The sequence below is a fragment of the Schistocerca americana genome, chromosome 2 (genome assembly GCF_021461395.2).
Source record: "Schistocerca americana isolate TAMUIC-IGC-003095 chromosome 2, iqSchAmer2.1, whole genome shotgun sequence".
NCBI classification, from domain to species: Eukaryota; Metazoa; Arthropoda; class Insecta; order Orthoptera; family Acrididae; genus Schistocerca; species Schistocerca americana.
The window spans coordinates 813,556,544-813,583,640 of NC_060120.1; the positions used below are offsets into that span (position 1 = coordinate 813,556,544).

The 27,097-nt window shown below is 44.0% G+C and overlaps 1 protein-coding gene across 1 annotated transcript in view; it reads right to left on the reverse strand.

Moving 5' to 3' along the window:
- The window catches only part of LOC124595380 (protein NDNF), a 389,835-nt gene that overhangs the window by 60,140 nt on the left and 302,598 nt on the right, over window positions 1-27,097 (reverse strand). Inside the window, exons 4-5 of the mRNA XM_047134098.1 lie at window positions 22,740-22,986; window positions 12,337-12,598 (exon numbers count right to left, since the gene is read on the reverse strand). Of these exons, the coding sequence (XP_046990054.1) occupies window positions 12,337-12,598; window positions 22,740-22,986 (509 nt within the window). The remainder of the gene's footprint in view (window positions 1-12,336; window positions 12,599-22,739; window positions 22,987-27,097) is intronic.

Genomic DNA, 27,097 nt, shown 5'->3' on the forward strand with positions numbered 1-27,097 from the left:
TTCACAAAGACGATGCAGTTCAAAAGTCAACGAGCAAATAGCTTTTTCTAAGAGTAATTATTGTTCCACATTTGAAATTATATTCCTCAAATCAGTAAACGTCTTGTACACAGTTTTAAAAGTAGCTTATTAGTTAATTCAGGGTATAAGCTAATTCCATTCTACATTTCTTCCAAATCCGTCCAGCCGCTTCAGCATGAATGAGTAACTAATATAAGGGGCGTTCAAAAAGAAACGAGCCGGAGGCATAATTTCGGAAACCAGTACCTGTATATTAGAAGTATTGACCCTGGTTGTTGAGACACTTGTCCCACTGTGACACAAGGCGGTGAGTGTCTGTCTCATAAAATTCCTGGGGCTGCGACGTTAACCAGTTCCGCACGTACAGCTGGAAGTTGTCGTGCGAGGTGAATCGTTTGCCCCTCAGAGCCTTTTTAAGGAGACCAAAAATGGCGTAATCACAGGGAAAGAGGTCCGGACTATATGGAGAGTGGCCGAGAACCCACCATTTGAATTTCTGCAGGAGTCTGCTACTGTGTTGGTCGTATGAGGCTTTGCATTGTCGTGGAGCAGAATGACCCCACGGGTGAGATTGCCTGGTCATTTTGATTTAATCGCTTGGCGAAGAGTGGTCAAGGTTTTCGAGTAACGCTGGGCAGTCACTGTTGTCCCATGCTGCAGAAAGTGAATCAGAAGGAGGCCATCTTGGTCAAAGAAGAACGTCAGCATAGGGGCACACTCAAGGGCTGTCAGTCATAATGTACTAGCTGACGAACACAGCGTTGTCCGGATATTCATTTTGCCTATTTTCTATTAGAAAAAAATGGACTCTGTAGTGTAACATCGAAAAAATTTCATTTCCATTTATTCGTGAAAACACTTTCGAAATTATGAAACAGTCGTACAAAGAACTATACCTAACGTACAAATGAAGAAGTGCATATCCCGGGCAGTTTCTGTATGCTGGGCACAGCTGTTTCGTGTGTCTACAACGCTTTGTAAACGTTTCTAAGACACGCCACTTCGTAGATCTGTAGACGGCTATTGTTTTCGTCTGCAGTTGAAATCTGTCAAAAGTGCTGCCTAGCGTCAGAGACCTAGAAGTGTCTTAGTAACAGAGAATAAACGTACTGAAACCTCATGCATGATGCTGCGCTACGGTTTTCCACTCATCTCACTGTTTATGACGCGATATATTTTGAACTATGAGTTATAGAATGGTATATTTGTGTAGGTACGTTCAGCGGAATATGTACATAACGTCTGCGAAATATGTTGCGAATAGACTTAGTAACAAAGAAGCAACAAATTTAAACGTCATGCATGATGCGGCAGTTTTTCACGCATCTCGTTGTTTATGACGTCATATTTCCTGAACTACGATAGGGAGGGTCTTAACCCCACAACGACTGTTGCTTAACAATAAGGGATACGTGTACTAAGTTTGGTAGAAATCGGTTCAGTGGTTTAGAAGAAGATGAGGAACATACATACATAAATACATCCATTTTTATAGTGTGAATGGTTGTTGGATTTTCAGCATTATTTCGATCTCGCCACAGAGTCAGGGTGAAAATCATTAATAGCTACAATAAACCTCTAATTCGCATATAATTTTAAATACGTCCACGTCCGTCATTGAGAAAGACGGCCTCAGCTGCCACGTGTCACATTTTCACGGTGAACTGGATGGCACGTATCGTATGGTTGACCCACGTGACAGAATGTGTCATACGATCGTCGTTCCTACCTGTTTTTTTACATTCCGATCAAGTTCTAGGCTTCCAAGATGAAACGATAGAGTTTCGCCCTCTGTTCTCGTGTATCACTTGGAGGCTATTTCTGGAGACAAGCAGTTCCATTTCTTGCTCCGCTTCCGACAGCTGTAGAAGTTTCTCCAGATTTCACTTTTCACTAATAAGACAGATTTTTCATTAAAACTCAGGGCAAATCGTTTATTAGTAACTACGTTCTCACTAATAGCTCTCCGACAATCTTTCTTTGAAGAAGTTTTCGGATCTGTATAAAAAATGAGATCGACAGGAAGTGTAAAATGGCTAAGCAGGGATGGCTAGAGGACAAATGTAAGGATGTAGAGGCTTGTCTCACTAGGGGTAAGATAGATACTGCCTACAGGAAAATTAAAGAGACCTTTGGAGAGAAGAGAACCACTTGTATGAATATCAAGAGCTCAGATGGCAACCCAGTTCTAAGCAAAGAAGGGAAGGCAGAAAGGTGGAAGGAGTATATAGAGGGTTTATACAAGGACGATGTACTTGAGGACAATATTATGGAAATGGAAGAGGATGTAGATGAAGATGAAATGGGAGATAAGATACTGCGTGAAGAGTTTGACAGAGCACTGAAAGACCTGAGTCGAAACAAGGCCCCGGGAGTAGACAACTTTCCATTAGAACTACTGATGGCCTTGGGAGAGCCAGTCATGACAAAACTCTACCATCTGGTGAGCAAGATGTATGAGACAGGCGAAATACACACAGACTTCAAGAAGAATATAATAATTCCAATCCCAAAGAAAGCAGGTGTTGACAGATGTGAAAATTACCGAACTATCAGTTTAATAAGTCACAGCTGCAAAATACTAACACGAATTCTTTACAGACGAATGGAAAAACTAATAGAAGCGGACCTTGGGGAAAATCAGTTTCGATTCCGTAGAAATGTTGAAACACGTGAGGCAATACTAACCTTACGACTTATCTTAGAAGAAAGATTAAGAAAAGGCAAACCTGCGTTTCTAGCATTTGTAGACTTAGAGAAAGCTTTTGACGACGTTAACTGGAATACTCTCTTTCAAATTCTGAAGGTGGCAGGAGTCAAATACAGGGAGCGAAAGGCTATTTACAATTTGTACAGAAACCAGATGGCAGTTATAAGAGTCGAGGGGCATGAAAGGGAAGCAGTGGTAGGGAAAGGAGTGAGACAGTGATGTAGCCTCTCCCCGATGTTATTCAATCTGTATATTGAGCAAGCAGTAAAGGAAACAAAAGAAAAATTCGGAGTAGGTATTAAAATTCATGGAGAAGAAGTAAAAACTTTGAGGTTCGCCGATGACATTGTAATTCTGTCAGAGACAGCAAAGGACTTGGAAGAGCAGTTGAACGGAATGGACAGTGTCTTGAAAGGAGGATATAAGATGAACATCAACAAAAGCAAAACAAGGATAAGGGAATGTAGTCGAATTAAGTCGGGTGATGCTGAGGGAATTAGATTAGGAAATGAGACACTTAAAGCCGTAAAGGAGTTTTGCTATTTGGGGAGCAAAATAACTGATGATGGTCGAAGTGGAGAGGATATAAAATGTAGACTGGCAATGGCTAGGAAATCGTTTCTGAAGAAGAGAAATTTGTTAACATCGAGTATAGATTTAAGTGTCAGGAAGTCGTTTCTGAAAGTATTTGTATGGAGTGTAGCCATGTATGGAAGTGAAACATGGACGATAATCAGTTTGTACAAGAAGAGAATAGAAGCTTTCGAAATGTGGTGCTACAGAAGAATGCTGAAGATAAGGTGGGTAGATCACGTAACTAATGAGGAGGTATTGAATAGGATTGGGGAGAAGAGAAGTTTGTGGCACAACTTGACTAGAAGAAGGGATCGGTTGGTAGGACATGTTTCGAGGCATCAAGGGATCACAAATTTAGCATTGGAGGGCAGCGTGGAGGGTAAAAATCGTAGAGGGAGACCAAGAGATCAATACACTAAGCAGATTCAGAAGGATGTAGGTTGCAGTAGGTACTGGGAGATGAAGAAGCTTGCACAGGATAGAGTAGCATGGAGAGCTGCATCAAACCAGTCTCAGGACTGAAGACCACAACAACAACAACAACAACAACAACAATCTCGACCAAGAATAGTGTATGAATGCTCAATATACTTCTACGAATGAGTGGGAATATGTGTAATTGTCGTCTACAGAACGTAATGAAACGAGGTCTCACGAAACACACGCAGCAGCGACATGTGAAAAGACGCAATGAGATAAGTCAAAGAATGGAAACTCACGCCGTACGGTTATTACTATACTTCCTTGTAAAAGAAGGAAACTTTTTCCTTTATCGAATATACACCCATAGGTAATATTATAGCGGAAACGAAAGCCATAATTCCTAACGTGATATGTGAAGAAGGTGGAGAAAAACGGGCTCGGAGAACTAGTATTCTGAACAAGAAAAAAAATTGCGGAGTAGTGGATTTAACAGGAAAAAAGAGCACGCAGTTAAGACCCATGATCTTTCTTGAAGACACGGGTAATTCAAATAAATGTGTGCCCAAATGAAAGGAAGACTACAATTATGTGTAAAAAAGTTTTGATAACGGTATTGTCAATAAAGTTCGTGTGTAACAGTACAACTACGCACGGCTGCCATTGACATCGATACCTCGATCACAGCGCGTTTGAAGAAAGTCGAGGGCTTCAGTGTAGAAAGTCTTGGGTTGCCGACGTATCCAATTTGCCATTGTACCCTTCACATCCGTGTCACAGGACCTTTCAGGGATTGTTTTAAGGGGTCGAAGATACGCGAGTGACATAGGAAGATATCGTGGCTGTAAGGAAGATATTCCAGAACCTCTCATCGAAATTTTTGAAGGGGTTCGATGGTCGTCTTGGCCACACATCTCACCTCATAGCGCTGACACCATCGGAATATTGTGCGCCGTCCGACAGACTGCTCTCCATACAACTCTTCCACCTCGCAATAAATTTGTGGAGGTCGCTCCCCTCCTGTGTGAAAAAACTGGATAACCGTCCTTTGCGCTACTAGAGAGAAATCCATAATGCAACGAAATGTGGAAACAACTCGACAGAAATTAGGAAAGTGCTGCAAAGCCGTTGACTCCGCTGGCTGGGAATACCACCAAGCTCTCCCTCGGTAAATACATTCACCGACTGGGACTTCGTACAAAGCCGTTAAATCGAAGGCCTTCTTTTCAGTTGGGTGCACTTTAGGACAAAAAAAAATAGCTATCCGAATTGGATGGAAGTCGGTAGACGTGATATAGGTGTACAAACAAACAAGTTTTTCAGAAAGTTTAGAAGATTTATTCACGAGAAAGAGCTTCACAAATTGACCAAGCCTATAAAACGTTGGTCCACCTCTGGCCCTTTGCGAGCAGTTATTCGGCATGGCGCTGACTGACACAGTTGTTAGATGTCCTCCTGAGGGCTATCGACCCAAATTCTGTCACAGTGTCGCGTTAGATCTTCAAAATTCCGAGTTAATTAGAGGGCCCTTCTCAAACCTTCTCAATTGGGGCGAGATCCAGCAATCTCTCTGACCAAGCCAGGGTTTGGCAATCACGAATGCAAACCGTAGATATTCTCGCCGTGTGCGGGTGGTCATTATTTTGCTTAAATGCAAGCCCAGGATGGCTCTTCATGAAGGACAACCAAACGTGGTGTAGAATATCGCCGACGTACCGCTGAGCAGTAAGGCTGTCGCGGATCACAACCAAAGGGATCCTACTAAGAAATGGAATGGCACCTCAGACAACCACTCCCGGTTGTCGGGCCGTATGGCGGGCGTCCGTCAGGTTGGTATCCCACAGCTGTCTGTGGCGTCTCCAGACACGTCTTCGCTGTTCATCGAGGCTCACTTCGAAGCGGGACTCATCATGAAGACAGTTCTACTCCAGTCAGCAATATTCCAGCCCGAATGTGGCCGACACCACTGCAAACAGGTTTGTTGGTACACATAAGTCAAAGGTAGCCAGCCGAAGGTACGCCATAAGCTCAGCCTTCTTGCTGTGAGCAGCTTCTTAATGGTCCTCGTGGTCACTGAAGCACCAATTGCACGGCTGTTCGATGATAATGATGCATCTGGTGCTCTGAGTGCCTCTGTGACGATTGCTCGGTCCTCAAGTTCCGTCGTCTCTCTCGATCGAACACTTCGTTCTTGACGTTGTGTTCAAATTTCGAGTGTTTCGCCGATTACTCCAGCCGGCTTCTTTGAGCCCAGATTCTCGTACCCTCTTGGCTGCGGTTTTGTGAAAAAGACTGGGTTAATTCTGGATTATTCGAGCAGGGTTTTCTATTTCAAGTTTTATCCTTTGATAAAGTTTAATATATGTCGGCATAGTAATTTTTCGGGTATTTATTCTGTGTTAGTTGGCTGTGAAATGGGTCACTTGGCCCAGGAAGAAGCTCAAGAGTTATTCACGTTCTTGAAATAGTTCCGGGGTTTTGACAGATAAATTAGGTGTCATCAATAAAATAGACTATTGTGTTGCTTGTCGGATGTTGTGTCAGTTAGACAATCATCTTACAGGCAGTCATCCCCGAAAATCAAGGTATTGAGGGAGATAATTGGGAACATGTTGAATGAGAGTATCATGTACCCTTCTGTTTCCCCTTAAGTTTCTCCTACTCTTTGGGTCACAAAAAAAGGAAAAAATGTGGAGGTGTGTTCCGGGTAGTAGTTGAATGCTCGGTATTTTACCGTGCTGGATCTGAATCAAGATTATCACCACATCCCCCTGGCGAGGGAATCTACGGCGGCCACGGCATTTAAGTGGACTGGAACTTATACTAATTAAATAGGGTGAACTAGGGTTGTGAAACGGAGCAACCCTTTTATCTGGGCTTCTAGATTCGGTGTTGAATGATACTAAGTTCCAATTCGTGTACAATTACCTAGATGGTGTCATGGTCTATAGAAAGTCTTTTCCCGAACACTTGCAACACATTCGTCAGGTTTTGTTCGGTTGGGGGAGGCGGGACTCACAATAAAACCTTCCAAGGTTGACGTGGCACGTAAAGAAATTCCCTTTCTGCGGAATTTGGCCTCAGTCATTGGGGCGAGAACTGATCATTCGCGAATTCGGGATATAAATAATTTTCGACGAGCCACGACCAGGAAAGGAAATAGTCGATTCGTGGGCATGGTAAATGTTTCTTAATTTCAGTCCTAGGTTTGCAGAAGTTGTGGCACCTTTGAATTTGTTACGTTGAAAGCAAGAACCTTTTAAATGAGCTGAGAGACAGCAAGCAGCCATTGATGGCCTGAAGAACGTGTTAAGTAACGCTCTCGTGTTGGTCATTCCATATTTCGGCCACTCTTTTTTTTTGTCCAGGCGGATGCGCCTATCTTTGATGTTGTAGCTGTATTGTTACAAGAGAAGGAAATGGCTCTGAGCACTATGGGACGTAACATCTGAGGTCATCAGTCCCCTAGAACTTAGAACTACTTAAACCTAACTAACCTAAGGACATCACAGACATCCATGCCCAAGGCAGGATTCGAACTGCGACCGTAGCGACAAGAGAAGAATGGACAGAGTCGACCCATCGTCTTGGTCTCGCGATCGTTAACTCCTAGTGAGAGTAGATAATCCATCTATGAGCTAAAGGCTCTTGCTGTGTTGTTCGCTATCGAAAAAATGCGTCGCGAATTTCCCCCGAAGCGGACAACCAAGCCTTCACTTGGGTGCTGGCGCGTCCTCGAACTGTGCGTATCGCCCGTTGGGCACTCCGAAACTCGGTGTTCAAGTCCTCCGTCAAGCATATAAGGGGACGGGAGAACGTGGTGGTGGACACCCCTAGTCGGGTGGCCGGCCAAAGTGGCCGTGCGGTTAAAGGCGCTGCAGTCTGGAACCGCAAGACCGCTACGGTCGCAGGTTCGAATCCTGCCTCGGGCATGGATGTTTGTGATGTCCTTAGGTTAGTTAGGTTTAACTAGTTCTAAGTTCTAGGGGACTAATGACCTCAGCAGTTGAGTCCCATAGTGCTCCGAGCCATTTGAACCATTTTGAACCTAGGCGGGTGTTCGAGGAAGAAGAGTCCTCTTCCTCCAGGACCCAGATGGGAGAGAAATTGTTTATGCAGTGCTTACCGTGGTGCCGAACATGTTCACTGAGTTAAGGGAACAGCAAGAACAGGATCCCGAGTTCGGCCCTAGTAAAGGTCGCCTGCAATCTGGTGGGGATGTACCGGGATACAAATTAAGGGAGGACATCCTTTGTTTGCGCACTAAAAGGAACGGAAAATTCAAAATTTTCCTGCCAAGCGCCCTGATCCTAGCCGTGTTTTGGTGCTATCAGTACTATGACGAGTCGATTAGAGTGGGACACTTGGGAGCTTATAGAACACTACATAAGATCAAGGAACCATTAACGTGGCCATCTCTCTATAAGGATGTGCGGAAAATGATGAGTCAGTAACGTGATTATAAGATTGCTGAACCTAACTCTGACCAACAAAGGGAGTTGCTCCCGTCTACCCGAGTTGATTGGCCAATGGAGCGTTTATTTATTGGTTATGGAAAGGACTGACTGGCACGCAAGCAGGTTAGAGGTACATCTTTGTGGCGGTCGACGCCTTTTCCCTATTTGTGTGACAACTGCTGAGTAGAGGGGTAATGGTGGGTGTCAGTGTTAAGAACCTTGGTAAAATGTATTTGTTGTTTAGTTCTCCTAACTTCCTTGTGAGCGTTAACGATCCGGCGTTTACTTCGAGGGAGTCTTCTGAACAAGCAATCAACCATGTTATTAGAACACCTTACTATGCCGAACCATCCTTTGCGGAAAGGTTTAACAGAAATCTCTAAGTGTCACTGATTGGGTATCAAGCAGAAGCCCAAACTAAGTAAGATAGCTCCTAGTCACGGCTTAATTTGGCGTTCAGCACTGAAAAACACAAAACTTGTCTCCTCTCCTTTGAATTCCCCTTTATTTCTGAGAACTGTCGAGGGAAGAGTTTATCAGGGATAACTGGTGCAGGCTAAGAATAACTTAGAAAGGGCCCATAAAAAGAATCAGCACAGTACAACCGCGGCCGGCTGCCTGGAAAGATCGAGATGGGAGGTGTAGTTTTCATCAGGAATTGCTGCACGAGACGTTGGAAGCAAGGCTACGGGCAAGCTGGTACCTCATTTTACAGGTCCATGGCGCGTCTTAGAGGTGCTAACCCCTATCACTCTCAGTCAAGAATGTGGAGATGGGTCTTTGCTAAAGCGAGCATCTCAGCCAGATGAAGGTGGACGATAATGATGGTTTTGCTTTTGTGTATTCTGTAAACCATACATCAGTGGTTGAGTTCAAGGGGACCGGGGGAGGGGGGGGGGGAGGGGTTAAGCGGGGGGGGGGGGGGCGGGGGAAGAGGGGAGCGAGGAGGGGAGGGAGGCTGAGCCATGTCGCAAATTAACCTATTGCACCAGGCTTTCATGTGATCTTATGTTTAGCAACCGGGTTGTAGGAGGTCTCTGGCGAGCTTGCTCGCTCTCACTCGATAGTCCGCCGAAGAGGGAGCTGATGCCTAGGGTGAAACCTCGGGGACGTGAGGAGCACCTAAAAGTCCAGCGTTGGTGGCTGTGCTTCTGACAATAGGCACGTGGGCCACTTTTCACCGTAGCTGGTGGTATAGTGAGAAGAGGGACCTTTCCACCACAGAATAAGCGCTGGTAGAAACAGAAGTACAACTTCTAACACTCAAGATCGCTATTGTGCAGCATTTATTGTGATGATCCGTTTCAGCAAACTGCTTTCCCATCGTTAGATCTTCTACAGCACATATCACTGAATCTTGCATATTATATCATGTCAGTCATATCATAGAACGGTGGTTTATGAACATTAGAACAATTGTAGGTCAGCAAGTCAAGCACAAAACAACTATTACATAAAACAACAAACATATTGCACTGATTGTAAAAGCTCATGTTCGTACATTAACAAAATGTGTAGTGTTGCGAGATGCACTGTGTCATTTTGTCTTTTTTCGCTATCTGACATAACGGACCACTGAGATACACCACATCTGTCCCGTACTCGCCTTGCAGCCCTACCTGACAACCCCAGGGGAAGTGTAGTGTTTGCAAAGTTACGACCATGATTTGCTGCGTTCACTGCAGAAAACTTCTCGTTCATTTTGCGACATGAGAACAAAAAATGTGACTTATAACTGATGGAAAAGAAAATTGAGGATCTGTTAAATAAACGGTCAGTTTGGCCTTAGGAAAGGTAAAAGCATTAGAGAGGCAGTTTTGAGCTTACGGTTGATAATGGAAGAAAGACTAATGAAAAATGAAGACACTTTCATAGGATTTGTCGACATGGAAAAAGAGCTCAACAATGTATAGTGCCACAAGATGTTCAAGATTCAGAGAAAAATAGGGATAAGCTATAGGGGTAGGCCGGTAAAATATGTACAAGAACAAAGAGGGAGCATTAAGACTGGATGACTGACAACGAAGTGCTCAGAAAAAAAAGGATGTAAGACAGGGATATGATCTTTCGCCCATGTTGTTCAACGTATACTTCGAAGAAGCAAGGACATAGATAAAAGAAAGGCTCAAGAGGGGGATTAAAATTCAAGGTTAAAGGATATCCACGACAAGATTCGCTGCTGACATTTCTATCGTCAGTGAAAGTGAAGAAAAGACCCGCCAGGGTAGCCGAGAGCGCTAACGCGCTGCTTCCTGGACTCAGGTAGGCGCGCCCGCCCCGGATCGAATCCGCCTGGCGGATTAACGATGAGGGCCGGTGTGCCGGCCAGCCTGGATGCGGTTTTTAGGTGGTTTCCCACATCCTGCTAGGTGAATACTGGGCTGGTCCCCACGTTCCGCCTCAGTTAAACGCGTCGCAGACATTTGCAACACGTTCGCACTATTTCACGATTTACACTAGATGCAGACAGGTGGGGTACACTGATTCCATCCCGGGGGGTACGGGATGGTGGCAGAAAGGGCATCCGGCCACCCTTAAAACTAACTTCGCCAAATCCGCTCTAACCTGCCGACCCTGCAGTCGCTGTGGGACTCTGGCGTAAGTAAAACAAAGAAAGAAAGTGAAAGTGATGAAAAATCACAGGGTGTCTTGATTGTAATGGGAAGTCTGATGAGCACAGAATAAGGATTGAGAAAATGAGAACTAGTAGGCACGAGAACAGCAAGAAACTTAAAATCAGTATTGCTGATCACGAAGTAGGTGAAGTTAAGGTATTCTGCTAGCTAGGCTGGAAAATAACCCATGATGGACGGAGCAAGGACGACATAAAAAGCACACTAGCACTTGTGTAAAGGGCATTTCTGGCCAAGAGAAGTCTACTAGTATCAAACGTAGGACTTAATATGAGGTAGAAATTTCTGAGAATGTACGTTTGGAGCACAGCATTGTATGATAGTGAAACATGACTGTGGGAAAACCGAAAGAGGAGATGATCGAAGCATTTGAGATGTGGTGTTGAAAATTATGAGGTCTGATAAGGTAAGGAATGGGGACGTTCTCCACAGAATCGGAGAAGAAAGGCATATATGGAAAACAGTGACAAGAAGAAGTGACAGGGTAATAGGACATCTGTTAAGGGGGATAGGACGTCAAACGGGCCGACTTGGAGCAGGAGAGTCACCACAGGACATTTTAATTTCTACTGTCTATACTTTTACAAATAAATTCGTAAAACTTCGTGACCATGACCGGGAAGGATTGAGGACTCACACTCATCGCAGTGAAAGTTCAAAAACCTAGCAAAATACCTTTTTTTACATGTGAAATTTCATCATTTTTTCACTTATTACTGGCTGCATTTGTTGCTATAGGTACACTTTTCGTCCTAAGTAAGAGAGATTCTTCGATGAATTTTTCATAGCATAGAAACAGTAGGTACAGGTGTATGAAACTCTAGAATTTTCCAAATCTATTAAAAAACTGTGGAAAAATTGAGATTATTAACTATAAAACTTGAGTTTTTCCTAAACATGAAGTTTAAAATGTAACAGTTCATTCATTTTTTCATAAATTAAATAACTTCTAGAGTTTCAACACCTGTAACTATGGTTTGTATGCTGTGCAAAAGTCATCGAAGAATCTCTCTTACTTAGGAAGAAAAGTGTACCTATGGCAACAAATGCAGCCTGTAGTAAATGAAAAAATGATGATATTTCACATGTAAAAAAAATGTGTTTTGTTACGTTTTTGAGCTTCCATTGCTATGAGTATGAATCATGAATCCTTCCTGGTCATGCTGTTAAAGTTTTATGAATTTATTTGTAAAAGTATAGACAATGGAAATTAAAATGTCCTGCTGTGCCTCTCCTGCTCCAAGTCGGCCCCCTTAAGACATCAGAGGAAAACTTCCATGGTACCAAAGGGAGCTATAATTGAGGACGAAGGTTGCAAGCGCTATTATCAGATGAAGAGGTTCACACTACTCTAAGATGAAGTGGTTGGCACATTAGAGAAATTCGTGGCAGGTTTCATCAACCTCCCCCCCCCCCCCCTCCCACCCCCCTCCAAGAAAGAAAGAACTAATGGCAACAGGCAACTTTGAGGCTGGAGTATCCCTTTTGGGATTACACAGCTGGAGCGTGGTATACTCACAACTATGTCCTCGTGCGTCTCTGCGCCCGAGCCGCGGCCGAGGCGGCTGGCGTTGTGCCGCTCGGCCTTGCTGGCGAGCGACGCCTTGGTGGCGCCGGCGACGTCGTGCGGGAAGTTGAAGCCCACCGGCGCGCCGTCCGCCGGCTCCGGCGCGTCTGGCGGGATGACGCCGTAGCGCTCACCGCGCGCCTCACACAGCGTCGAGTAGTGTCGCCGCGGGTTCACCACCAGGCAGTAGTGCATCAGGTGCGGGTCCACCGAGCTGCGGCACGGCACAGAACACGTCTGTCACAGGTGAAATGGTGTGGTAGCGTTGGCTGGGAGAACTTGAAGAGTTACTAAGGAGGCTACGGGGAATTGGTTTTCCTCCGACTACGATGGACTTTCCAAAAGTCAGTTTCATCATCGTTTTCCACACGGAAACCTACTTCACTTTAAAAAAACTTCTCAGCAGTCGATTTGTATACCCATTTGCCAACTTTCACGACCGTGGCAGTATTCCTCTCTCAGATCTCTCTTCCTCGTCGTAGTAAATACTCACGCTCTCGATGTTACTCTCGGCCGTCCACGCTTCCTCCTTCCCGGTGGCGACCATTCCAGGACTGCATCTGGCCATTAGCCGGCCGCAGTGGTCGTGCGGTTCTAGCGCTGCAGTACGGAACCGCGGGACTGCTACGGTCGCAGGTTCGAATCCTGCCTCGGGCATGGATGTGTGTGATGTCCTTAGGTTAGTTAGGTTTAAGTAGTTCTAAGTTCTAGGGGACTGATGGCCTAAGATGTTAAGTCCCATAGTGCTCAGAGCCCCCCATCTGGCCATTGTCCTTGCTCCATTCGCCACTGCATCTGGCCATTGTCCTTGCTCCATTCGCCGTACGTGGCCGTACCACTGAAGGGCTCTGGTGTCAGATCTTTGCACGACTGGTTGTTTCACACCTATTTCCTCATTACTACTCCGCTCTGCTCGGGACGTCCTGGCTGCCTTGTTATTCTGTCTATCTCCACTGCCCATATTCCGCTTCTCTGCCATTCTTCCAAGGACCATCCTTCTGAACTGTGAATTAGTATACTTTTCACTATTGCTTGCAGACTCCTCTTCTTAGTTTCTTTTGGTATGGCTCGGCTCCGCAGAACATCACTTACCATTTTAATTGCATCTGTCGCCTGCTGGGCCCTGCGTTCCATATCTGCTTCACAGCTTCTCGAAGAACGGATAATGGCTCTGAGCACTATGGGACTTAACATCTATGGTCATCAATCCCATAGAACTTAGAACTACTTATACCTAACTAACCTAAGGACATCACACAACACCCAGTCATCACGAGGCAGAGAAAATCCCTGAACCCGCCGGGAATCGAACCCGGGAACCCGGGCGTGGGAAACGAGAACGCTACCGCACGACCACGAGCTGCGGACAACGGATAATGGATCCTAAATATTTAAAGTGCTTTGCAGCTTTAATAGTTCCTTGCGGCAGTGCTATGTTCGTTCCATCTGCTCCCACCACTAGATATAATTTTTTGCTCATCTTTATTCTAAGCCCGCCCCTTACAAATGCTTCCATTAACTTCTTTATCATATATTAAACATCCTCTTTAGTTTGTGCTATCAGTATCTGATCATGGGCAAATAATAATGAGTAGATAGTACCATGCCGGAAAGGAAACCCCATACCTCCATGAGGCTACTGCATATGATTTTAAACAGGATCGGCGCCATAGTTCAACCCTGGCTAAACGCTTTCGATGTCTGGAATCACTCACTCAACTGTCTCCCTACTTGAACTACTGCTTCGACTGGTGGTATATTCTTTGAATTTGGGATATCTGTAGTACTTCTATTCCTATATACTCCATCGCTTTCCACAGTCCGTTGATGGGTGCAGAACCATTCGCTTTTTCTAAATCCACGAATGGTAGGTCTACTTTCTGACTCTTAGACTACATCTACTCACTTATTTGTCTAAGGCTAAAAATATTATTCATACAACTGAAAACCTGCCTGCTCCCCTCGCATCTTTCAATCTTTCCCTCGGTCTTCTTTTCCAATCTGTTTTTAGTACAACACCAAAAATCTGCTGATAGAACCCATAACACTAATTCCTTAATAATTATTCGTCTGTTTCTTGTTTCCTTCTCGTTTTTTTTTTTTTTTTTTTTTTTTTTTTTTTTTTTTTTTTTTTTTTTTTTTTTTTTAATGGTACACACAACTCTTGTGTATTTCCTCTCACACCACAATCTGTCTGAACAGTTTACATATAAAAGGTGACAGCTATTTCTGTTGTATAAGAAAAAATGTAAATTGGTTACAAACTATGGCGTGCACACACTTTATTCAACATGTTAACATCACTAAAGATATTCGGATTTAGGTTATGACATGTTCTATATTACTGCCATCATTGGAGATAATGTGGCGCGAAACTCTGCGTGACCCGCTGAAGTGTCGGAACATCAATGCTGTCGATGACCTCCTGAATGGCTGTTTTTAGCTCAGCAATGGTTTTGGAGTTATTGCGGTACGCCTTGTCTCTAATATGGCCCCACAAACAGGAGTCGGATGTGTTCAGATGCGACTAGACTGACTTTATTAATAGACCGACGTCACTTAGACTTAATGAGTCGGACTTACTAGGAAGCTTCGCTGTCGTCTCTCTCTTGTCTAGGGTCCCTCTCATGGATTCTTTGCCACTCATAAGCAGTAATTTTAAAGCGGATATAACACCTGCTGTTTCATCATGCGCTTTCCTCACCTACTTTTTATTCAACAGTGAATACTTTGAGCAAATTGATGGTATTGCAATGGGTAGTCCGCTCTCTCCTCTGGCTGCAAACCTTTTTTGTGGAAGAGTCTGAGGAGAGGGCACTTGATTCGGCACAACTTAAAACAAAAGTCTTCTGACGATATGTTTGTGATACGTTTGTAGTACGGCCCCACGGTGACGAAGAGCTGTGATGGTTTTCGCAGCATCTGAATTCTATCCACAGGAACATCAGATTTATGATGGAAGTGGAAAAGAGAGGCTGTCTGCACCCGTTGATCAGACGGAAAGTGGATGGATCATTGGGGTATTCCTTTTATCGTAAGACTACACATACGGCCCTGTATTTGCAGGCGCCAAGCTGCCGCTGCCCATCACAAACTATGGGCGTTCTTCGAAAGTTGGTACACTGGACTCGCACTCGGGAGGACGATGGTTCAAATCCGTATCCGATCATCCACATTTACGTTTTCTGTGTTTTCCCTGAATGGCTCCAGGCAAATACTGCGATGGTTCCGTTCAAAGGGCACGGCCGATTTCCTTCCCCATCCTTGAAACATTCCGAGCTTGTGCTCCGTCTGTAATAATCTTGAAGTCGTTGGGACTTTAAACCCTAACATTCCTTCCTTCCTCCTCCATTTCGAACTTTGATGCAGCGGGTACATGTTTTGTCTGCTGGAGACAGCCTTGAAAAAGTGGTGGAACACCTACAGACCGTGTTCAAAGGTAATGGATTTTTCCAACATCAGATCAACACACCTTTAAGGAAGAAGAAACGTGATCATATACAAGACTAAGAGGTGTTAGCTGGATGAAACTCTTCATTACTATATCCGTGTGAGGTGTCGTGCTCGTACTGTCATGCTTAATTGGGCCACCCCTAGTACTTTTCGTTCGATAAGACACTACCTGTTGCACGACGTTAATTCTTTTAAATTTTCACGGTCTTATGGGGAGATTACTGTCCCTGTGGGGCAATGGAGACTGGACTTATAGGATCTTAGAGGTATGCTAAACAGCCCAGCTGACATTTTAAAAAAAAACAAAAAAAAACAATGAAATTGTTTTAAAATTGTTTGAATTTTGTATAATATTTTATGTTTTTGGATCACAGATAAAATCACAGTGGTTCACTCCATTTTAGGCCTTGGGCATGTCAAGAAGAAACAATTAGCCAATACACATAAAATTCGCCAGAGCCATATGGAAGGAAATGCTTCTGAAGTGAGCTAGCACTTGAGGGATGCACCAACAGCTCAGCTCCTCTGCCCTTGTCAAGGTAAGTTATACGCTCCTTATCCGTCATGAGTCTCTGGCCCGCTTTCAGAATAATTTGGAACATTTGAAAATTAGTTCCCCATCATGTTCTCAATTGCTTGGAGTAAACGCCCATCTTGATCATATAAATTATCGATTACACGAGTTACGGATGTTAATTCAGATGACGAGAAAGTAGGAATAAGCCAGCAAGATGGGGGTGGAGCACCAGATGGTGATGATGTCGACACGTAGCAATTTTTTTTATCATTTTTCAAACCAATTATGGTCATTTTGCAACGTATTCATGAATTGTCCATCGATAATAGCGCCCAGATTTTAGAGTTCCTTTGTTATTTTGTCAGTTGAGATGCAACGATTTGTTACCCTGTTTCAGGTTCCAGATTTTTTGATCACTCAAATTGTTTCCATTGGCGAAAGGCCAATTATGAAGTATTATACATCAAGTTATCGGGGAAGTAGGCACGTTAAGGGTGTTAAGAAGGAGAACCGTTCAGCTAAATTTATCTAATGGACTGAGAAACCGGAATTATTTTTGAGTGCAAGACTGTTAGGAATCTCTCTGATTATGTTGGAAGTAGAAAGGTGTGCTGAAAAGTAAAACCCCCGAATTTCTTATCCTATTCTCAGTGGCGGTTGAGGTATTAAATGCCATGCATGTCGACTTTCACGCTTTACTGACGCAAGTTGCAAATCCCTGCCGTTAAAGTGCTCTGAATTGTAGAGTGTAGCATGGCCATGTGTAACGTAACTATGTTGGTACGTGAGTAATATCATGCTGTAATAAAAGAACTGAAAGAATGAATTCGAAGAGGTTATCCACGCGTGGAGCACCCTCTCCTGCAGCAAGACAGTGCCAGACGATACACGAGCGCTGCGACATCTGCAACAATCCGATGCCTTAAGTTCACTACCGCTTTCTAAAACCTAATGAACACCTTCGAGGACTTCACTCTTTACAGTGATGAAGCGGTCTAAGCAGAGGTGAGGTTGTGGGTCCACCAACAAAGTCAAACATTCTACAACGAGGTTATCAACAAACTGGTCTCTCGTTGAGTGAAATGCGTTCGTAGGCAGCGGGACTTCGTTGAGAAATAAATATGTAGACTTGAAGCATAACGAAGCTGAATGTTAATAAAGCTTCTTTTATTAAAAAATCTTTAAAAGTTTTCACAAAAAAACCAGAGGCATTGTTTTTCAGCACGCCTTGTACTAAAAAGGCCGAGCTGGCCTTTTGCGTTGAGGGTAGTGAAAGGGAGGTTGTAAAAAACAAAATTCATGGTTTGCAGCTTGAGGATCTACCTTAGGTAACATTCAGCAGCGATCCTGACGGTTTTCTCGAACTCAGAAATATTATTCGGGGTACTGACAGTATTACTTTTTCCAATCAAGAAAGAAGTCAATCGAAACCTAAATTAAAAGGTCTGGAAGGCGCGGTTTTTGTAAATCAGGCAATTGAATTGGGAAGCTTAAGACGTAATCAACACGGCCATTTGCGTTGGAGTGTAAGTACATTAACTGTCTGTAAGTCGTGTGTGTTATTGTAGTTTCACGGCTTATGCATCGTACCCTCTGAGGAATAATTAGGGTACCAACACAGCAGTTGCCTGAACCCGTCCGAAAGCTTACTCACGAAGACCAGTATACCAGTCCTCGGTCGATAATCCACCATACTGATTTGTTCAGTGTTTGGTTTACCTCCCTGTCTTACAACATAGTACGTTGCGTGTTACACTATACAAGCAGGTTACTATTATTATAATTATGAACATTAAAGTCGTTTAAAGCTGGGATGATGACAAGTATAGGGGAGGAGGTCGAGACTAAGAAGGTATAACTAAATTCTGCCCTCCCCCTCGCATCCTTTCACGCCCTTTCACCTTGTTCATGACACATTGAAATATCTTGGGTAACTACCTTGAAAATGAGGGAAGGTCAACAGTCCTCAGACCTGCAGTTATAGCTAATATAAGAGGGAAGAACGGAAAGCAACGCACAATAACTTTATTATCAGAAAGTTTAACCGATAACAAAATAAAGAAATCACATATGAACTTAAATCTATTACCTACTTTTCTATATAGTCACCAAAGTTCTCAACACATTTCTCCCGTCATGGTACCGTATTTAATATGCTCTGTTCGTAGAAGTCTGTTTGGTTGGAGTATTCCCACCTGCGGATTGCTGATATCATTGCCGCATCTGTCGCAAAGCGCTGGCCGGCCAGGAATTTGTTCACGGGTCCTGGCCCCTGTGGTTGTCTGTCAGGTTCTTCGGCACCCAACGAGCTCTAACTTTACGAAATTTCAATGTGTCATGAACAATAGCATACACTGCACCATGGGAAATGTTGAACTGCTGCGAAAGGGTCCGCAGTTTCACATGCCGGTCGTTTGAATTTGCGTCTTTTACCCGCCGCGGCGACTCATTAAGATTCAGACGGGCCTCTCGGAAGAATCCACACCGCCTGGAGACATTGGTATGATCCATATAGTTGTCCCTATAAACGCCACGCACATCCCTGTCAATTTCACTCTGTTTATGGGCTTGGGCCAGGAAATATCGAACTGCATTTCGCTGCTCATCACAAGTTGACTGTAATATGAGCACTATGTTTGCTTTGTAGCTAGAGCTGTAAATAAAAACAATATACCATCTGATTCTTGAGTTTCTCCCGGCGTATTTGATAGTCAAAATATCCACGGGTGTGCTGCCGGTCTATAGTGTCCAACGGGCACAATATTTCGGCGATCATACATGTCGCCATCATCAGGTGAACTGACGGACTGAGCTCCTGTGAACGTGCCGGCATGGAGATCCGTACGCTATGGCTGCTCAGAGGGAACTGGGTTCGGTCGCGGCGGCGGCCGATTTAAATACCCTCCGCCCGCGGCGCGCTCCCTCCGCCGTCCACGCCCCGCGCCACGGTCGCGCGGTGGAACAGATTGCGACGGCAATCTGTTCCACCTCGCGACCGTGGCGCGGGGCGTGGACGGCGGAGGGAGCGCGCCGCGGGCGGAGGGTATTTAAATCGGCCGCCGCCGCGACCGAACCCAGTTCCCTCTGAGCAGCCATAGCGTACGGATCTCCATGCCGGCACGTTCACAGGAGCTCAGTCCGTCAGTTCACCTGATGATGGCGACATGTATGATCGCCGAAATATTGTGCCCGTTGGACACTATAGACCGGCAGCACACCCGTGGATATTTTGACAATATACCATCTATAGCACAAACTTAAAACTACAGGATCTTTCACAATTCATGATATACACTTCTAAAAGTTGTAGGTTACACGTTTCTAGAGGCTGTAGAGTGGACTTAGTAGATCAAGTATTAAGTAGGAGCCAATGTCCTGCAACGTCATGCTACGACGCTACAAAGCGGCAAAGTCAAAGGCGCCGGCGCCTGTAAATGTACGTTTATGCAGGGTGATTCCGTGATGGTGCTACTTTCAGAGATGATGGAGACGTATAAAAGTATCAATTGGAGGTAAGTGTTCCTGTACCAGAAACGAAATAGTCGAAAGTTGTAAGCGAAAACCGTTCTAATACCTGTCACGATGGGATATATGGCCGGCCGAAGTGGCCGTGCGGTTAAAGGCGCTGCAGTCTGGAACCGCAAGACCGCTACGGTCGCAGGTTCGAATCCTGCCTCGGGCATGGATGTTTGTGATGTCCTTAGGTTAGTTAGGTTTAACTAGTTCTAAGTTCTAGGGGACTAATGACCTCAGCAGTTGAGTCCCATAGTGCTCAGAGCCATTTGAACCATTTGGGATATATGTACCGGTACTGTTGTTGCTAAGATTGTAGGGTAGGAAACTTCCAGAGGTGGTAGTATCGATCAAAGCAAGAATAAAAGTCACTAAAGTGTTCTCTAAAAAGGATACGTTTAGAAAAAAATGGTTCAAATTGCTCTAAGGACTATGGGACTTAACATCTGAGGTCATCAGTCCCCTAGAACTTACAACTACTTAAACCTAACTAACCTAAGGACATCACACACATCTATGTCCGAGGCAGGATTCGAACCTGCTACCGTAGCAGCCACGTAGTTCCGGACTGAGCGCCTAGAACCCCTCGGCCACCGGTTGATACGTTTAGAGCTATGAGCACTTGTTCAGTAGAAGAGATGTTTCACACTACTGAAAATGGAACAAGTTTTGAGAACGGTTTTCAAGATACAAGGGAATTACAGACATTGGCTGCAAGCTTGTATTAATTGAAATCAGTCGGGAGAGTTGAAAATTTGTGCCGGACAGGGTTTCGAACGCGAGTCTCCTGCTTACGGGGCAAATGCTCTGACCATTAGGCCATCCGGACACGGTGCTCATTGCAGCTGCACGGACTAAACTAGCATCCCCCCTTCCTCCCCAGACACAAATTCTCAACTTATCCTTACGCTATGAATGTAGAGTTCAATTTGTGGTTAGGTCTTATGGGACCAAAATGCTGAGGTCATCGGTCCCGAAGCTTACACACTACTTAATCTAACTTAAACTTTCGCCAAGGACGACACACACCCATACCCGAGGGAGGACGCGAACCTCCTACGGGGGGAGCTGCATGGACCGTGACAAGACGCCCCAGACCGCACGGCTACCCAGCGCGGCTGAATGTAGATCCCCTTGCCCATTTTTGTCATTACCTGCAGCATTTCACCGATGTAAGAGATTATGGGCCGTCTCGCCTTAATATATATACAAAAGGGAAATATATATATATATATATATATATATATATATATATATATATATATATATATATATATAAAACTTTTGACTCATTCGTTACCGGTAGAGGGGCCTTTAACTCAAATTGACCCATATATCCTTTTCCAATACCGCAAAATGTTTGTAACGTCATTGCGGAATCATTCCGTATATACATACATTAATTACAGGCACCGGCACCTATAAATTTTGACGCTCTGCAGCGTCGTCGGATGACGTTTCAAAAATGGTTCAAATGGCTCTGAGCACTAAGGGATTTAACATCTTAGGTCATCAGTCCCCTAGAACTTAGAACTACTTAAACCTAATTAACCTAAGGACAGCACACACATCCATGCCCGAGGCAGGATTCGAACCTGCGATCGTAGCAATCACGCGGTACCGGACTGAAGCGCCTAGAACCGCACGGCCACCGCGGCCGACGATGACGTTTCCTGATATGAGTTTCTATGTACAACTTTATCTACTATGTCCCCTCCACAACCTCAAGAAGTGTGTAACACGAAATAGTGAAACAATCTGGTGAAATGTCAACATTCCAGCTGCAATAGCAGGGGAGAAAAAAAGGTTACTGTGTGTTACTTTTGATCACCCCACGTAATATGCGGGGCATGAAGATGATTGTATGATTGTGACAGTAATACTGACAAGGGAACCTCCCCCTCGCACCCCCTCAGATTTAGTTATAAGTTGGCGTAGTGGATAGATCAATCGAGAAAACAAGAAGAAGTTGTGTGGAAGTATGAAAAAAATAAGCAAAATATACGAACTGAGTAGTCCATGCGCAAGATACGTAATATGAAGGACACTGTGAGCTCAGGAGCGCCGTGGTCCCGTGGTTAGCGTGAGCAGCTGCGGAACGAGAGGTCCTTCGTTCAAGTTTTCCCTCGAGTGAGAAGTATACTTTCTTTATTTTCGCAAAGTTATGATCTGTCCGTTCGTTCATTGACGTCTCTGTTCACTGTAATAAGTTTAGTGTCTGTGTTTTGCGACCGCACCGCAAAACCGTGCCCTTAGTAGACGAAAGGACGTGGCTCTCCAATGGGAACCGAAAACATTTGATCGCAAGGTCATAGGTTAACCGATTCCCCCACAGGAAAACACGTCTGATACATTCTATACGACACTGTTGACCGCATGTGCGTCACATGACAGGAATATGTTGTCGACCCACCTAACTTGTACACTTGGCGAATGGGTAAAAAGATTCTTCTACCTTGCCCGATATAGGTTTTCTTGTGGATGTGATAATCACTCCCAAAAAAGTGATCGCATCGGACGGACAGATAATAATTGTCTGAAAATAAAAAATTAAACTTTTCACTCGAGGGAAGACTTGAAACAAGGACCTCTCGTTCCGCAGTTGCTCATGCTAACCACGGGACCACGGCGCTCCTGAGCTCAGAGTGTCCTTGATGTTGCCTATCTTGCACATGAACTACTCAGTTTGCATATTTTGCTTATTTTTTTCATAGTTCCACACAGATTCTTCCTGTTTTCTCGATTGATCTGTGTTCAGTTTTTCAAGGCCTATCCACTGTGCCAACTTATAACTAAATCTGAGGGGGGTGCGATGGGGAGGTTCCCTTGTGAGTGGCGGCAGGACTGAGACCGGCAGCAGGTGGCGGCTTACCTGGGCTCCCAGCGCACGGTGAGTCCCTTGCGGCGCTGGCGCCGCTGCAGCTTGAGGCGCGGCTTATGGCGCACGGAGAGCGGCCCGGGCCCGCCCGGCTGCTGCGTCGCGTACAGCATCACGTACGACTGGCCCTCGAGCGGCGCCACGCGCACCGTGTACAGGCCGGGCGCCGCGGGCCGCACCTGCAGCGTGCGCAGCTGCCGGCCGCGGTACTCGCCCAGCGACTGCTCCGGCTCGGGGTCGCCTGCCGACAACACCACGGCTGGCGTCACCGAAGCTTGTGCGGGGAAAGAGCCATCAAATGAAGGGACCGTCACGGCAGCCAATGCTTGGCCCACTACTGAGTGCTCCGAGCAGCTATCTTCGTATTGAATTTGAGGACTTCTTTTTATTCTGCTACTCCCATCAGCTACCGTACTGAATGTCTTGTTGGAGCTCGAGGGCACTGTACATCTACAGCTACATAATTACTGTGCAACTCACAATTAAGTACCTGTCAGAGGGTTCCTTGAACCAGCTTCAGGCCATTTCTCTACCGCTCCAGTCTCGAAAAGCGCGCGGGAAAATCGAACACTTAAATCTGTCCGTGCGAGTTCCGATTTTTCTTATTTTATTAAGGTGATCGTTTGTCCCTACATAGGCAGGGACCAACAAAATATTTTCACTCTCTGAGGAGAAAAATGATGAAATTTCACGAGCAGGTCCTGCGGCAACCCCAATTAGAATATGATATCTGTGGCACTGTCTCCCCTATTCCGCGAGTGATTTCCCTAAATCACTCCAGGCAAATGCCGGGATGGTTCCTCTGAAAGGGCACGGCCGACTTCCTTCCCCATCCTTCCCTCATCCGATGAGACCGATGACCATGCTGTCTGGTCTCCTTCCCCAAACCAACCAACCTATTCCGCGATAATACAAAACGAACTGCCCTCCGTCAATCTACCTGATGTGCACACCACACTGCACAGCAGTACTCCAGAAGAAGGCGGACAACCATAGCGCAAGCAGTCTCTTTAGCAGACTTGTTATATTTTCCGCCAGTAAATCACACTTTGTTTTGCTTCTCCCACAACATTATCTGTGCGATAGTTTCAATTTTAAATGCGAAAATTTTAGGTTGTGCTTTACTGTGACTGTTATTGACATTAGAACAAGCAACAAATTTACTGTCACCAGTCACTGTTTATTTATCTCCATGACGCGTTTCAAAGGTTTAAACCTCCATCAACTGGTGAATTTACAATTGTTAGTATGAAATGTGTGTGTGTTTTTACGTGTCACGATTTTTTGGAAAAAACTTATGGCACTGTGTTGTGGAGAAATAAAATACTATTTTAGGACATGATTCTTCGTTTCTTCTGGCAAAAAACTAAACGTATATCTAAAGGTAAAAATAAAATAACTAAATTACACTATCTACAGTGCCACAGGCTCCTTTAACTGTCGTAACATGTCACATGTATACTGTCATATTTTGTTAACATCTATGGCGTCTGGACACTATTTGGTGCAAGGATCATAGAGCAGAACATTATCCCATCAGGCCTATAGTGAACTACAGGAACAGCCCTACATTCAAACTCAATAAAATGTTCTTCAAAATTCTCAAAGAAGCATACACAATCAATAATGAGAGGACAGTTAAAAACATAGCAGAATTTACACAACATGTCAAAAGCGTAGAAGTTCCTGATGGATCCACATTTGCTTCATTTGACATACAAAATCTTAATTCCTCTCTGCCAATAGATCCCACACTACAGGTAATTAATGCCAGCCTACAAAATCACAAAAAAATCCATTCAACTGACATTACTGAACTAATGGACCTGCTCGAATTCACACTTTCACACAACTATTTTAAATTTAACAATAAAATATACAAAGAAGCAGATGGACTCGCAATTGGCTAAAACCTTTTCGGATTGCTAGCTGAAATATTTATAAGTAATTTAGGAGACAAAATCCTGAATTCTAGTCACCACCTCCTAAAAAATATCATATAGGGCTGCAGATATGTAGATGATAACATCATTTTAGTCAATGGCACAAAAGATGACACCAGTGAGTTGAACCAATTATTCAATAACTCCAATGAAAACATAAACGTCACAGTTGAACACCAGACAGGTGACAGTATAAATTTTTTAGACCTTAGCATTAGACTAAAGAATAGCAGACACCAGTTTGAAATTTATCGAAAGTATACTACAAACCACAGCTCCTCTTTCAACCACACAGACCACAAAATGACAGCCTTCCGGTACATGATCAACAGAGATATCCAACTATCACTCTCTGAAGACAAATGTGAACAAGAGATTGAAATAATAAAACAAACAGCTATTGCAAATGGTTATAACAGTTCCATAGGTGACAGCCTAAGACACTCAATAATGGCAAAGCAATCATATCACAAAAAACGAAAAGGAAAAAACATCTTCCATACAATCCCCTTTTTAGGTAATATTTCATATCAGACTGCCAATGTCTTCAAACGAAAATGCTTAAACGTAACCTTTTCCATAGACAACAAAATTGGACAGACGTTACCTCACACTATCAACACACGAAACCTACTTCATCACACAGGTGCGTACAAAATTGAATGTTTGCACAATGAATGCTTCTACATAAGCCAAACAGGCAGATCATTTGAGATTAAATTCAAATAATACAGTTCAGTACTAAAAAACAAAAAATACCGCAATCAGCAACAGCCACCCACCTGCATGAAACAAAATACCATGTTCACAACACAAGTATCAGCATCCTACACATACAACCTAATGGCAACAAAACTAGACATCCTTGAAACACTGCAGATATACATACACCAAACAAAACAACCAGAATCCATCTTAAATGACAAACATGACAATATTTATAATAGCATCATCTCTGTTTTCAACAACTGCCTACGTTACTAGATTTGCGATGTGCGCGCACACCACACACACAAACAGACACAAAAACACACTCAAACACAGACACACACACACACACACACACACACACACACACACACACACACACACACAAACACACACACACACAAACAAACCTACATATTTACAATAATTAATTATGTTGCCATGATATCCCCCAAGTACGCAAGGGATTCACCTCATTTACAAATATACCATCACACTAACAGCTTGTATCCCCCGTCAGCTTGAAACTATATGTACATCAACCAATGGCCCAACCTGTACACCCATCTGCATATTTTAAAGCATTAACCAAATTTACTACCCCAAGCTTTAGGCAATTATTACATGTAACAGATATAATCTTAAAGAACCCAGTGCTTTGGAAAGTTTGCTCTCATCCAATCACTCCTTCCACCCTCTCTCTCCCTCTCGCTTGCTCTTTCTCTTTCTCTCCCTCTGCCTCCAGCCTTTCACTCATTTCTCTGAATCCCAACCAAACCTGTTATTTATGTATAATTTTACCACTGTAGCCAACATAATTATTGTGATTAAAGTTTGCAGCTTGTAAGCTGATTATATAAACGAATACAAAGTTTAAGCTATATTAACTTGAGAAAATCGGACATATACCACCTGAAATATCTATTCCAACACATGTATTCAACACCTCAAAACAAAGATCTCCTAAGGCCTTTAAAACTTACACCATAACGATGTTGTTACGATGTATATTCTTTGTACTTTGGTATAATGTTCCTCTTCTGCTATATGACCCTTGTGCTTAATATTTTTCAGACGCATGTTTGTTTACGAAATATGACAGTATACATTTGATGTGTTACGGCAGTGAAAGGAACCTGTGGTCACTGGAGGTACTTTAATTTACTTATTTTATTTTTACCGTTAGATATACGTTTAGTTTTTTATCGAAAGAAACCCAAAACATGTTCTGAAATACTGTTTTGTTTCTCCACTAGACAGTGCCGCAAGTTCCTCCACCGAGCGAGGTGGCGCAGTGGTTAGCACACTGGACTCGCATTCGGGAGGACGACGGTTGAATCCCGCGTCCGGCCATCCTGATTTAGGTTTTCTGTGATTTGCCTAAATCGCTCCAGGCAAACGCCAGGATGGTTCCTTTAAAAGGGCACGGCCGACATCCTTCCCCATCCTTCCCTAACCCGATGAGACCGATGACTTCGCTGATTGGTCTCTTCCCCAAAACAATCCAATCCAATCCAAAGTTCCTCCAAAAAATCGCAACACCACACACACACACACACACACACACATATATATATATATATATATATATATATATATATATATATATATATATATATATTTCATACTAACAAATTTAAGTCCACCTGATGATGGAGGTTTAAACCTTTGAAACGCATCGTGGAGATAAATAAGCAGTGA